The sequence below is a fragment of the Lactuca serriola genome, chromosome 4 (genome assembly GCF_051521515.1).
Source record: "Lactuca serriola cultivar US96UC23 chromosome 4, Lser_US96UC23_V15, whole genome shotgun sequence".
In the NCBI taxonomy this organism is placed as follows: Eukaryota; Viridiplantae; Streptophyta; class Magnoliopsida; order Asterales; family Asteraceae; genus Lactuca; species Lactuca serriola.
The window spans coordinates 202256721-202272106 of record NC_136411.1 but is presented as its reverse complement, the minus strand read 5'-3'; the positions used below and the strand labels follow the sequence as shown (position 1 = coordinate 202272106).

Genomic DNA, 15386 nt, shown 5'->3' with positions numbered 1-15386 from the left:
GCTACAGCCGGACCGACAGGTCTACGGGTGACAAAGTCATTAAGGATACAGGTTGTTGCGGGCTATATCCTGTTGTAACAACCGAATATACAACAAATTTTAAATTTTTCAAAAACATCTCGATTCCATTAAATCTTTACAAAAAGGTTTTCAATACAAAACATTTAACGTGTTCCCAGAATCACAATACTATGAAATCATGAGGAGCGGTACGATCACGCCTTCGCCTTGCCACAGTCTCCTGAAGAACCTGAAAAACATGAAACCACAACTGTAAGCCCGAAAGCTTAGTGAGATATCCCCAAAATACCAACCACAAATACCATACACGCATAACATGCCATAACGTATCCGATCACAGAACAACCATGCACTTCGGTCTACTGTGGGACTGGTCCGCCGCACCGGCCTACAGTCAACCTGGTCCACCCTCTGAGTCTATCCACATACATCGAGTCTACAGTATGATTGGTCCGCCCGCTCCCGGTCCTTCAATCCACCTGGTCCACTCTCTGAGTCTACAGTATGACTGGTCCGCCCGCATCGGGCCTTCAGTCTATCAGGTCCACTCTACGAGCCTTCGGCACGTCTGGTCCGCCCTTTCGGGGCCTACAGCCTATCCGGACCGCTCGCTGGGCCTTCGGGACAACCGGTCCGCCCTGGGTATCTAGGCCTACAGCATACAGCAGGACCCGCCTCAACCCAACTCCAGTCCAAACAACTATGTGCACATATACATACAATCATATAGCAATTCACAGTCAACAAGCAGATCAAACAGATCACATAGCATATCATCATCCTAACCAGGATACCGACCTAACAGGTCACTAGCATAGCATCTCCCTATCTCTCAGGATACCGATCTCAATCAGGTCTCTAACATATACCATCCTAGCTCTCAGGATGCAACAAATCATAACAACAACGTAACAACAACTACCCGGATCTCAATCCGATAAGGGCCGGCCTTGGTGCCTTAGACCCTATTGATATAGTGAGGATAACTCACCTCGAAACTGCCGACTGAACAGATAACCCAAGCTGCTCTGATCACTGATACGATCTCCACCACTGGACAACCACCAATGCACTGAACTCAAAACAATAATCAACAATTACCAAAATGCCCCTGGAAACCACAGGCCAACCCTTGGTCAAAGATAAGGTCAAAGTCAACCCCTGACTGACTCTACTCGCCGAGTCAACCCGATGACTCGCCGAGTCCCCATACTCAGAACTTCCCTCAATCCGCGACCTAACTCACCGAGTCACCCTGAGACTCGTCGAGTTCAACAACTCTGAGTCCACTCACATACAACTCACCTAGTCATCCCTTGACTCCCCGATTCTCGACTCGATAAGAAAAATATTGGGACTCTTCAACAAGACTCGACGAGCCCAAGAACAGGCTCGCCGAGTCTAAGGCTATCTTCAACCTACTCGCTGAGTTCCAGGCCATCTTCATCCAACTCGCCGAGTTGTTCTTCCAACTCATCGAGTTCCAGCTCATCTTCAAGCAACTCGTCGAGTACACCCATGTGACTCGCCGAGTACCACCGGTCTGAAACCATTCAGAAGCATTCCAGGCCATGCAATTGCTCCCAAACATAGATCTAGCCTCCTACAACTCATTCATCACGTAAAGTGGCAAACTTTACGTGAATCCAAAGAGATCTATGCATTTTGCACATTAGGGCTAAGTTTTGGGACATGATAGCTTCATCCAACACTCAACATAGGGACTTTCATGCATTCCAACTCTTCTCCTTTCCAGATTTGAGGTAGCAACCTTAGATCTAACCTCTAAACTCCAAAACTTCCAAATATAATCTCTAATACCCCCAAAATGATGCATCAAGGAAATAGCAGCTCAAAGACGAGATATTACCTCAAAAGAACGCCCCAACTGCAATGAAACTTGAATCCAAGCAAAGCCCCTTGCTCCAAGCCTCTCCTTCTCTAAGATCTCTTCAATAACCACCTCTCCAAGCTCTAATTTGCTCAACAATGGTGCTTCTCCATGATTTTAGGGTTTCTGGGACTTAAGGGGTGATAAAGAGGCTGGGAGGAAAACATAATGTTCTTTATATAGGGCTCAACCCCGAGAATTAGGGTTTTCTCCACTCAGCGCCTACTCGCCGAGTCCACCTCATTGACTCGCCGAGTCGGCTACTTAACACGCGACCAAATCGCGACTCTACTCGCCGAGTCCATCCATGGACTCGTCGAGTCACTCTTTCCCAATTTACTCTTTTAGCCCTTCTACTCTACTCTTGATATTTCGGGATGTTACAATTCTCCCCCACTTAAATTAGGCTTCGTCCTCGAAGCCTACTGCAATTCAATCCCAACGATACTCCCATAACGCGCCACCTGGACTTAACCGGGCCAAGTCCCTCAGGGTATACCCATCGAAACTCAAACACACTTTCTCTTTCCTTACGGTGTCCTGACCACCGTCTCGAGCCGGGCACCGGCTGTACCCTCTGATAATCACACTTAACAACCGAGAATTACCCATGAAGCATCACTGCCCTAAATCCTAACAATCACTCGACCCATAAGGGCTAGAAAGCCATGAACCATCGGATCCCCGATCCGAATCCCACTCTATCCATTCCGTGACGACGGAAAGACCCATTCTCAATCTCAGAGCAACTCCCACGAGTTCTCCTCTTGCAATCACATACACATGTTGAACTTTCTCCAGCACCCTCAGGTTGGGAAACCCTGATACACTGATGATATCCTCCAACATCCCCCAGGATGAACCACTATTACATATCCAATACCCTGATCAGAATAACACTGAGAGCCCAAGACTTTCTCCCTGCATCCCTTCCGAGTCTCTTGGCTCTACATTTGCGCAATTCCTCCGCAACCTCAACAGACATCCCAAACTGGATGAGCTTCTATTCCACTGTCGCAAACACGCTGCTCCAAAAACCATACTCGAATTACTCTAATCAAAACTCTGCTCTGCCGCTTTTACTTCCGTGAACTTGCACTCCCTCTTGGAGTTACACACCTCCCTCACTTCCTTTTCCAAGGAATCCACTTGGCCATATTGCCACTCCAACAAGTGCCACGGTGCTCGCCCAACGCTACACCACCCTTTTAGCGTATCCGCTATCCATCCAACACACATCCTCTGACTCTCATCGTAGGGACTCTCAAGCCCCTGCACTATCTCCACTAATCAAGATCACTACCCGAGGTCAGACCTTCTAATGCAATCACACTGCAACATACACAACCCATATCCTCAAACTGATCCAACAATACCTGCAGAGTCTTCAGCATGACTGGACCGCCTCACCAGGCCTTCAGTCCATTTGGACCACTCTCAAAACCTTCAGCCAATCTGGACCGCTCTCAGTGCCTTCAGTTTGGCTGGACCGTTCTCCGAGCCTTCGGCCTGACTGGTACGCCTTCCGGCCTTCAGTCTATCCGGACCGCTCAACTAGCATTCAACATTCCGAGCTATCCCCCCGGAAATCCTCCCATGCATACCGTTCTATCCCTCTAGGGGTTCCGAACTCTAACTCCATCATACATACTCAATCCCGGCCTACTCCCAGGCCCTCCACAATCAAATGCCCTAGGTCTGAATCCCGCCCCACATGTCCGACTCTTACTCCTATCAGCCTATACTCTGGGCTGACAGTACACTTGCTGAATCCCAACAGCTAAGCACTTACAATTACTCATCGATCTCCCGGAGAATTCTCCAATTCTCCCCCACTTGGGCACTAACTATCGACCACCGGTCGCCATTACCGACCTCCCAGAACAACTCTTGCACAAAGAAAACACTTACACGCGGACTGCTTCTCACAAGCATAAACAACCTCAATGAGATCTCACATCAGCACTGATCAACCTGCTCGAATGAAACTCAATCTGCATCTAACCACTCCTCAGAAAGCAGATGCTACCCGACCTGCAACCCAATGACGGGTTTCCACTAATAACCCTCATGAATGATAACCAACGGAATTCCCAAAACAATAACCCATAACCAAAACCACAACCCGCAAAATGACGAATACCACATCGAAAACCAAACAAAATACCAGCTCATAAACATTACACCACAATAATCACAAGATAATAAGACATCAAGAAAGAAACATACCCGCAGCTGCATCCGGCACTGCCCTGACCTCCTCTGCTAAAAGCTGAAAAGCACGACCCGGAGCCCTTGGGGGCTCTGCTCCACCCTGACCTCCACCTGTGATCCTCAAAGTGGCCGGTGCTGGAGCCTGCACCGGTCCTGCAACAAGCTGTGGACAGTTGACCCTCAAATGCCCAACCTGATGACAATGATAGCAAATCCTCAAATCTCGAACTGGCGCTGACTGCCGACAATCCCTCGCATAGTGCCCCTCCTTTCCGCACTTGCGGCATGCACCACCGGACCTACAAACCCCGGTGTGACCCCTCCCACACTTCCCACAAGTGTCACTGCTCAGATCCCCCACTCTAACATCAACGGTCTTGGACCGTTTCGGCCCCGGCTGCGACTGCACCGGAGCCTGCCTCAGCTCACGCAACTGCAACTCAATCTCTAACTCACGCCGCCTAGCGGCCTCCTGCAATTCCAATAAGGTCTCGCACCTCTACGCAGACACAAACTATCTGATGTCCCTCTTGAGCATGCTCAGATATCGAGACATCTGAGACTGCTCCGAAGCAAACTCTGGGCAAAACATCACCCTCTCAGTGAACATCCTGGTGATCTCAGTCACCGACTTCGAACCCTGCTTCAGCTCAAGGAACTCCTGAGCCAATCTCTCCCGCTCAACTTGCGGAACATAACGAGTGCTGAACATTTCTCTGAACTGATCCCACGAAACCGCAGCCCTCTGTGCATCCGAATATGACCCCATGGTCAATCTCCACCAATCCTTCGCCCCGAGCCTCAACAGGTTCAGAGCACACCTCACCCTCTGATCAACAGGGCATGAACACGTGAAGAAACACCCCTCCACGTCTGATAACCACCTCATAGCAACAATCGGGTCCTGAACTACATCGAATGTGGGAGGCTTCGTATTATCGAAGTCCCGATACTGAAAACCCCGACTAGCTCCTCCCCCTGCCGCTGCTACAGCCGTTGTAGCAGCCACGGCAGCCATCTCAGTGAGAGCTGCATAGCGCTCATCAAAATACTCAACCATGGCGGTCTTAATCGACCCAAACAACTCTGGCAACTCAACCCGGAACAACTCAGCAATCTCATCACGCAGGATCTCACGAATCCTCGCATCCAACTCGCTTGTGCTCATCTAACCGATAACCTCGAGCGGCACCGATCTGCCCGGAACTCTCTCTCCAGCTCCCGATCCTGACCCGGATCCACTCTCATCATGCCTCGGAATCTCCATACTGAAAAGAAACACCACACAAAATCTCAGACTCTTCCCACCATCCCGGGATCCAACTCTCTCCACCCAACCCTAAAGATCATGGTTTCCCTGATACACGTATGGGTCCTGTGCTTTCAGTAGTACGGGCCCATACTACCTTCCACACCTACCCATATTTGTATGAAGTACTACCACAACGCCCTAGAGAAACATGCATAACAACGCTCAACCCTCACCACTAGAGGTATACTGAAAATATCCCATAAGGAACCCTAGGCTACAGGCATCACAAATCAGGCAACATATCATGAAATCCTGAAGATCCCTGGCCTATCACTAGCATGCTGTTCTATCAAAGCTCAAAAACAAATAACATGCATTGTATTTTGGGGTTACTTACTGGCTCCGGCTGATCGTACCTCCGCGTCCTCCCTTACTCATTTTGAAAACCATTTTAAATACTCTTTTGAAAACTCTCCTTGATTTGAGACTGGAGTCACATGAATGTTCCTCCAATTCACTCAAACCAAGGCTCTGATACCAACTTGTAACAACCGAATATACAACACATTTTAAATTTTTCAAAAACATCTCGATTCCATTAAATCTTTACAAAAAGGTTTTCAATACAAAACATTTAACGTTGTCCCAGAATCACAACACTATGAAATCATGAGGAGCGGTACGATCACGCCTTCGCCTTGCCACAGTCTCCTGAAGAACCTGAAAAACATGAAACCACAACTGTAAGCCCGAAAGCTTAGTGAGATATCCCCAAAATACCAACCACAAATACCATACACGCATAACATGCCATAACGTATCCGATCACAGAATAGCCATGCACTTCGGTCTACTGTGGGACTGGTCCGCCGCACCGGCCTACAGTCCACCTGGTCCACCCTCTGAGTCTATCCACATACATCGAGTCTACAGTACGATTGGTCCGCCCGCTCCCGGGGCTTCAATCCACCTGGTCCACTCTCTGAGTCTACAATATGACTGGTCCGCCCGCACCGGGCCTTCAGTCTATCAGGTCCACTCTACGAGCCTTCGGCACATCTGGTCCGCCCTTTCGGGGCCTACAGCCTATCCGGACCGCTCGCTGGGCCTTTGGGACAACCGGTCCGCCCTGGGTATCTTGGCCTACAGCACACAGCAGGACCCGCCTCAACCCAACTCCAGTCCAAACAACCATGTGCACATATACATACAATCATATAGCAATTCACAGTCAACAAGCAGATTAAACAGATCACATAACATATCATCATCCTAACCAGGATACCGACCTAACAGGTCACTAGCATAGCATCTCCCTATCTCTCAGGATACCGATCTCAATCAGGTCTCTAACATATACCATCCTAGCTCTCAGGATGCAACAAATCATAACAACAACGTAACAACAACTACCCGGATCTCAATCCGATAAGGGTCGGCCTTGGTGCCTTAGACCCTATTGATATAGTGAGGATAACTCACCTCGAAACTGCCGACTGAACAGATAACCCAAGCTGTTCTCTGATCACTGATACGATCTCCACCACTGGACAACCACCAATGCACTGAACTCAAAACAATAATCAACAATTACCAAAATGCCCCTGGAAACCATAGGCCAACCCTTGGTCAAAGATAAGGTCAAAGTCAACCCCTGACTGACTCTACTCGCCGAGTCAACCCGATGACTCGCCGAGTCCCCATACTCAGAACTTCCCTCAATCCGCGACCTAACTCGCCGAGTCACCCTGAGACTCGTCGAGTTCAACAACTCTGAGTCCACTCGCACACAACTCACCGAGTCATCCCTTGACTCCCCGATTCTCGACTCGACCAGAAAAATATTGGGACTCTTCGACAAGACTCGCCGAGCCCAAGAACAGACTCTCCGAGTCTAAGGCTATCTTCAACCTACTCGCTGAGTTGTTCATACAACTCGCCGAGTTCCAGGCCATCTTCATCCAACTCGCCGAGTTGTTCTTCCAACTCGTCGAGTTCCATCTCATCTTCAAGCAACTCGTCGAGTACACCCATGTGACTCGCCGAGTACCACCGGTCTGAAACCATTCAGAAGCATTCCAGGCCATGCAATTGCTCCCAAACATAGATCTAGCCTCCTACAACTCATTCATCACGTAAAGTGGCAAACTTTACGTGAATCCAAAGAGATCTATGCATTTTGCACATTAGGGCTAAGGTTTGGGACATGATAGCTTCATCTAACACTCAACACAGGGACTTTCATGCATTCCAACTCTTCTCCTTTCCAGATCTGAGGTAGCAACCTTAGATCTAACCTCTAAACTCCAACACTTCCAAATATAATCTCTAATACCCCCAAAATGATGCATCAAGGAAATAGCAGCTCAAAGACGAGATATTACCTCAAAAGAATGCCCCAACTGCAATGAAACTTGAATCCAAGCAAAGCCCCTTGCTCCAAGCCTCTCCTTCTCTAAGATCTCTTCAATAACCACCTCTCCAAGCTCCAATTTGCTCAACAATGGTGCTTCTCCACAATTTTAGGGTTTCTGGGACTCAAGGGGTGATAAAGAGGCTGGGAGGAAAACATAATGTTCTTTATATAGGGCTCAACCCCGAGAATTAGGGTTTTCTCCACTCAGCGCCTACTCGCCGAGTCCACCTCATTGACTCGCCGAGTCGGCTACTTAACACGCGACCAAATCGCGACTCTACTCGCCGAGTCCATCCATGGACTCGTCGAGTCACTCTTTCCCAATTTACTCTTTTAGCCCTTCCACTCTACTCTTGATATTTCGGGATGTTACACCTGTCTGTTATGGTAATGAAACTCAAAACTTAGGTAGCAGAGATTTACTTTTGTAATAATGAATCAAGTGAACTAACCTCAAAGTAATAATTGATTAATTACTGGAGGGTATTAATAATAATATCTTCAGGACTTAGTTCATCACGGTTTTGTTTTGTTTGGTTTTATTTATGTAATAAGGCTAATATACCTCTCTAGGTGTAACCAGAGTTTTTAATAGAAAACTGCTTTTATATACACAAGTATGGTAGATACTTGCAAACCCCAGTTTAAAACGGATAATCAACCTCGACCTTCGGGGAAAATATAGGATTTTCCCGGGATAAACCGACTATTCAAAACGGATTGTTTTACAAACAACGGATATTCATATTCATTACATGACACATTGGATTTTACATGTTCTGTACGAACCTGGAAGTCATGGAATGAATGGGTTTTCAAACAAGCTTTTCATAAGAAAATATAGGATTTTCTTGAGGAACACTTTTCAAAAGGATTCAAAGAACACTTTTCCACCAAAACTAAATGCTTATGAACTCACCAGCTTTATGATGATATTCTTCAAAACTGCTTGTATTCTCAGGGAATTAGTAGACAGGTACTTCCAGGAGTTCGGAGAAGTCGGAGCATTAGAGTCGCGTCTTTACTATTTTACTTTTGATACGAACAAAACTATGTATTAAACAATGTAAACCTTTTTCATATATGTATTCAATGTCTGGTTGTGTTTACTATGCTTGCTATGATACAGTTATTGTGATACTACACATGACGTCAGCCACCCCCGAACGTTTCTGCCGTTCCGGTTTGGGGTGTGACACAAGCATACCTCAAAACCAACTATGATAGATGATGGCGAACCTCGAATACAAAGATGAACATAAATTAACTCATACAAAGAGTATTTAAGGGAAAAAACCGAAGAAAGATACATACGGTAATGGTAGGAGGCAGGTTTTAAAGAGATTATGTCCTTAGAAATTCTGAGAGGGGATAGTGGCTTTTAAAGGGGAACAATGGAAATTTCAATTTTTTGAGTTAGAAAATTCAATTTAAATCTGTTGAACGGATATTCATCTCCACTGGCCGGCAATTAAGAGATGGTGATGATAACAACCTGTGATCGACTAATTAAAAAAAATGAACAATCACAGATTTCAATATCTATTTTAGAGCCAATTTTTGTTAACCAAATAGGAGTTCAGTGGATAAATTCATTGTACAAATAACATTATTTGTATCTTTTAAAATTCAGTCTTTTGAACAAATATGGATATTACGGTATTATATATATATATATATATATATATATATATATATATATATATATATATATATATATATATATATATATATATATATAACACTTTACAACTCTATAAATATCAAACACTTACAACATTTTTCTCACACCAATGCAAAAAATCATTCAACCATAATGTCTATCATCTAGTTCATTCAGTGGATAAATTCATTGTACAAATAACATTATTTGTATCTTTTAAAATTTAGTCTTTTGAACAAATATGGATATTACGGTATTATATATATATATATATATATATATATATATATATATATATATATATATATATATATATATATATATATATATATATAACACTTTACAACTCTATAAATATCAAACACTTACAACATTTTTCTCACACCAATTTCTATATTTTCTCTCAAAAAATCATTCAACCATAATGTCTATCATCTAGTTCATCGGATTCCATGGCGTTAGAAGAAGACATGTTTTTCAGTTATGTCATTACAAAATCAGTCGTATATCTCCAAAACTAAGAAGCTCAAAGTTTAGATTCTTGAGTGAGAAGATCTCCATTGAAGAGAAATCACAAAGACTGGTACAATCGTCTTATAGGAACTATTTTGCGGATAATGTTGTGTATGCTGAAAAGTTTTGAAGACGGTTCCGGATGAAAAAAAATTATTTTTATATATTGTTGCCATGTTGGTGACTTGGAGGGTGGACATATGAAGTTGTCAGGTTGCAAAATATAATGTTCGCGTGCATCATATTCTAAAATGTGATTTTAGGAGATGAATGAAAAACAATATGGCGCTACGATGAAAATGAAATTTTGCGAACTGCCAAAAAAGTAGTTGCTGGTATGCAAAAGTATAGGCAAATATTAAGAGAAGTATATGATCGCGACATTTATCACTATTTTCATGTTAATTTGGTGGAACATATTTAAATGTACTAATATACAACACGAGGTCGAGGAGTGACACATTGATTTTGTTTGATGAATCGAATGAATGTTCAAATACGTTCAGGATTCAAACCTCGATTTGGATTGATGTAGTTAATTATGTTTTATTATGTAATTTTAACTTATGTTTATTATGTATTTTTATTTTTACCTAATGAAAGATTTTTATTTTTATTAATTTTTATGTTTATTTATTATATTTTAATTAATTGTATTTATTTGTTGATTATAGTTTTTAAAATTTAAATAATTTTATTTTGAAAAAGAAGTGAAATAAAATGAAAGATGACTATTTTGAAAACAGAAAGTAAAATGAAGGAAAAATAAGATATTGTAGAAAAAAAAAATGAAAGGTTTATACACCCTTGGGCCTTATGGGCGGACCAACGCTACTTTTGATGGACATTTTGAAACGTTTTCTTGATAGAACAGGCCTTATTTCTTACCATCGGACCATTATGGGCATGATTTTTATTCCTTCATCTTTTGGACCTTTCTAAAGCCTAATTAATTTAGTAATTTACATCGAAAGTTACAATAGAAAGTTCCTTTTGATATTATAGCTGAGGGGCATTTAGTAAAGGTCTAAGTAGTAGTGACAACTTCATAGATTCTAAAGGCAATTTCGAGAACTAAAAATCATGGAGTGCCTCTTTATTTATTTATTTATTTATTTTTATATATTAATATATGTTATTATTATTATTGTTATTATTATTATCGGTGAATGTTTCTCATCAAATCATTATTGCATTACTTGAGTGGGTAGTTCAGGAAACACTTTATACTGATGTTGGGCGGGAGGTTTTAGTTACACCTTCACAATCCTTTGCTATTAGGTTTATTGTTTTGTAATTGCTCTTTTTTCGTTCTCTTTAGAATATAAAATCTTCTCTTCTCGTGTGGCGAACTGGTCATACACTATCATCTCGATAATGGAACAACATAAATTTATGTTTTGTCGTGTCTTTTCTGTGGTTACTATTATTTATTTTTTCTGTTGACTCTTACGAAATATTCATTCGAATATTGTTAGTCGGCAACTATATATTGGTTGACTATTATTTTGATCATTTTCAATTTTTGCAATCGCTGTTGGTGGAGTAAGAGTTGTACTAAATCCCAAAAGGGAAAACTTCATTCTGATCATTATCTAAAAGCTAGAAAAGCTTTGGGAAAGGTTAGGTTGATGGATTTGTAGTTTAGACATTCAAAAGCGAGATGCTTTGCTTCCTCTCCAGCCTTTCAATCGTAACAAAAAGAAACTTAATTTGCTACCCACCATGTGACACTTTTCTTGCCTTCCTCCATTGTTCATAAACAGGTACAGTAGCTTCCCTTTTAGGGTTTCTTCATCATACAAAACCCTTCCCTCCCCTCATCATATTTTCCTATCTTCTTAGATTTGCTAAGAATGGAGAATATGATCAAACAACGAAGGTAATGAATCTGTATATGATCGTAGTCGGTTTATTTGATCTCATAGTATAACTTTTAATCAAACCAATGTTTCTTTATTTAGGGTTTCATTTTCGGAGCTTCTACAGCGTGATAACAAAGAATCGTTGTCCAAAGGTTTGATTCTTCATGATTCCAGATTTAAGATTCTGGTTGTTTGTTTTAGAAAACCTTCTAGCAAGAATAAGGTTGGAAAATGTTAAAAGAACAAAAAAGCTTAGCATTTTGATCGACATTGGTTTTCGTTTGTAGATAAGAAATCACCGAACCTGTACCATCAAAGAAATAGTCAAGATTATGATTCCATTGACGATGAACATATGGCTGCCATAGCTGCAGCCACTTTCGCTATACATTCATTGGAAGAAAAAGCGATCTCTCAGTTTCAGAGAAAAGAGAAAAGTAGAGAAGAAGGTAATGCCATGTGTTACAAAATACGTTTTCGCTTTTCATTTTTTACATGAGAGCCATAGAGATAGTCAAGCTTAATTAACTAACCTGTTATATGTTAGTTGAAGCTTCCATGAAAACCAAAATGAGTCAGGCAGATAAAGCTCCATCGTTCTCAAGACCAAGTAGACCTAGAGAGGCTTATGCTAATAGAAGTTTAAGCATACATGGAAGTGGAAACACCAAAGTTGATGCATGGGAAAAAGCCGAATTGCTAAAGATTCAAAATCGGTACCAAAAACCTGTTGTTCTAAGCAATTTCTTTTGAATTTTTTCTTTCCATTAATGTTCTTTAAAATGACAAAATTCCCAGATATGAGAAGAGTAACCTAACAATTCTTCAATGGGAAAACGAGAAGAAGGCAAGGGCTAAACGTCGAGTGGAAGAGAAAAAGGTTCGGCTCACGTTTTTTTTTTTTTTTTACACAAAATCAATATAATGACTAAATGACTAAATTTATACGCTTTTAAACAGAAAGAATTGGAACAGAGAAGATCGATCAATTGGCAACATTACCAGAACAAGCTGGCGAGGATCGATCATGTAGCTGGAGGCGCTAGAGATCGCAAGCAGAAGACACAAGAAGAAATCATGAGAAAAAGGTAAAAGAAAGAGCAAGGGAAATGAGATCACTTGGAGTTACATCTCCAAAATATTGCTTCTTGTGTTGATTTGATCTTTGAATCTTTAAAAGATTTGTTTGGTTTCTAAGAATTCTGTGAATGATCTTGAAAATCGATATTGAAAGTTCATAACCTTGCATTAATTGGAAGAAACTAAGAAATATTAATTGTAATTTTATGTGATTTAGATGGTTATTTTTACTTTTTAGATAAATAATTGATGTTATAAAAAATGTAAAAAGTTTATAATTACACTTTGCAAAAGAAAAAAGTAGGGTTTTTGGTAAACTACACTGACTTTTGAAAAATAAAACATATACTTTTAAATGTAATATGCTATTTATGTGAGGTGTATATTTGAAATTATTAATCTCCAAATCAAACACGAAATATAAAAAGAATATATATATATATATATATATATATATATATATATATATATATATATATATATATATATATATATATATATATATATATATATATATATGAAAAAAAATCCTCATATGTGAGACACTAAGAATCAGTCATATGTGAGACACTAAGAATCAGAAAACTCTTCATAATAAATAAAAATGATTTTGTCACTTGTCATCTTTTTAGACTATCGATTATAGTCACCACTAACCACTATAGCGATGGGTGTTACATCATCATCACTATTTTGGTTGGGATCTATTTTGATGGTTATGAAAATGTTGTGTGTATTGTGTGTATAGAGAAAGAAAATAATGTTGTAAAAAATGAGGGTTAAAAATTTGGTATTTATAGGTAAAGTTGTTATTTAAATTTTTTTTTTCTTCAAAATTTAGCTGATAGAATGGCTAGTTAAATGGTCAAACAAAGGAAAACCCCTCATTGGGCATTAATACTCGTCGTCCAGATAACGAATAACCACGAAACAGAGCAACCTCGACCGACAGGGGTGGTGTGCACGATCATGGTTCGTTGCCACCTCAACCATGGACCGGTTCATGGGTTGTATATTGTATGGTCTTATGTGCTATGTCAGATGTCATTTTGTGGTAAATTTAGATTAAATTATATTAATATGTCATTTTATGGGTTTTTAAATTTTATTAAATATCATATAATACTTGAATGTAATAAATGTAATAGTAAATATATATCCAATTTATCAATTCAACTTTTCTTATAATTTTTAAAATTTTAAATTGAGTCCAATCATTTTAGTTGTTTATATATTTAAATTATTAGTTTAAATTTTTAAGATAACTACTTTAATTTTGATAATTAATATTTTTTTTTTTTTTAAATTTTTGATTTTTTTAATTGTTAAATTTTTATGTTTATTTTTCTAAACAAACTCAGATAATAATATATAGATGTAAAAACTAGTGAAGTAATATGGAAGTTTGGGCATCACCCACATGGATTGTACTAACGTGGTAAACATTAATATATTATTTTTTCACTATCTTTTATTTAATAAAATACCTTTTTCTTAAAAGCGTTTCTCAACTGTTAACATTTTATAATTTTTTTTTTCATGAATTAACAAATTATCTTTATTCATCTTAAATGTTTGATAAAGACGCTTTGGTATATGTTATATTTTTATATTTGTATATATGTTATATTTTCCTATGAAAACATAACTAGATATTATATTATGGACGTGTTTGGCAAGAAACGTTAACATTTGACCTTCTAGCGTATGACAACACGTTCAATTTTGAATAGAAAGTCTTGTTTGTCACTATAAGTTTCTAGCATTCAGTTTAAACAAAACGCACCAAATCCAAAAGCTACGTTATATAGCGATTAACAAAACGCTACAAGCTACAAGCACCCGCTATACGTTATCAGCTAGTTTTGCGGAACACATCTATATTACAATAATTATAGTTACGGAAAGAAAAACAAAACGAATAAAACTAATGTGTCCGTGCCAAAACTGACATAACAAAAAAAAAAAAAAATTATGTCCATGTCTTTTTGAAGTTTTGAAAATGCTATTTGCATTATATATTTTTTTCGTAACATTCATTTATTTTGTATTTTTAACTAAATAAGTAAACTAATAAAAATATACTAAATATTTAATATCTAAATAAATTTATGGTAAAAAAATGAAATTTTATTAAGTTTAGGGACCAAAACATTTTTTTAATTTTTTAATTTTTTTTAATTTTTTAATTTTTTATTTTTTGAAAAACCTACAAATAGAAATGGTCTAACAATGTTTTTAATCTTTCATATGAACCAACTTCTGTCGCCTATGGTTCCAAATTTCGAATGTTACCACTACTTTTATTAGTGATAATTCTGTAGCTTGAACTTCTCAAAATTATGTCTTTATTTCTAGAATTTGAAGTGATTTTTTTTAAATGACCCATATTAAACTAAAAAGATTTAGGAAAAAGAAATAAGATGACAAAAACTAAACAAACTCAAGCTATACAATAAGCAGAAGAAGAC

General features: G+C 39.5%; 1 protein-coding gene across 2 annotated transcripts; it reads left to right on the top strand.

Annotated features, from left to right (window-relative positions):
* Window positions 1-11740: 11740 nt before the first annotated feature.
* Window positions 11741-13087, top strand: LOC145100504 (uncharacterized). 2 transcript variants are annotated; one of them, XM_079037755.1, is made up of 6 exons: window positions 11741-11852; window positions 11935-11987; window positions 12123-12284; window positions 12389-12551; window positions 12634-12715; window positions 12796-13087. In XM_079037755.1, the coding sequence occupies exons 1-6, from the start codon at window positions 11827-11829 to the stop codon at window positions 12925-12927; spliced, it is 618 nt and encodes a 205-aa protein (XP_078893881.1). In that variant the 5' UTR covers window positions 11741-11826; the 3' UTR covers window positions 12928-13087. The 2 variants fall into 2 exon arrangements, with proteins under 2 accessions (XP_078893881.1, XP_078893880.1); XM_079037754.1 differs by having other exon boundaries at window positions 12383-12551.
* The last annotated feature ends 2299 nt before the right edge of the window (window positions 13088-15386 follow it).

Bases quoted from the DNA above. Each gene is read 5' to 3' on its own strand.
- LOC145100504 (XM_079037754.1), top strand. From the start codon at position 11,827: ATGGAGAATATGATCAAACAACGAAG. The intron at 11,988-12,122 runs GTTTGATTCTTC...TTTCGTTTGTAG, and splicing joins CAAAGAATCGTTGTCCAAAG to ATAAGAAATCACCGAACCTG. The intron at 12,716-12,795 runs GTTCGGCTCACG...GCTTTTAAACAG, and splicing joins GTCGAGTGGAAGAGAAAAAG to AAAGAATTGGAACAGAGAAG.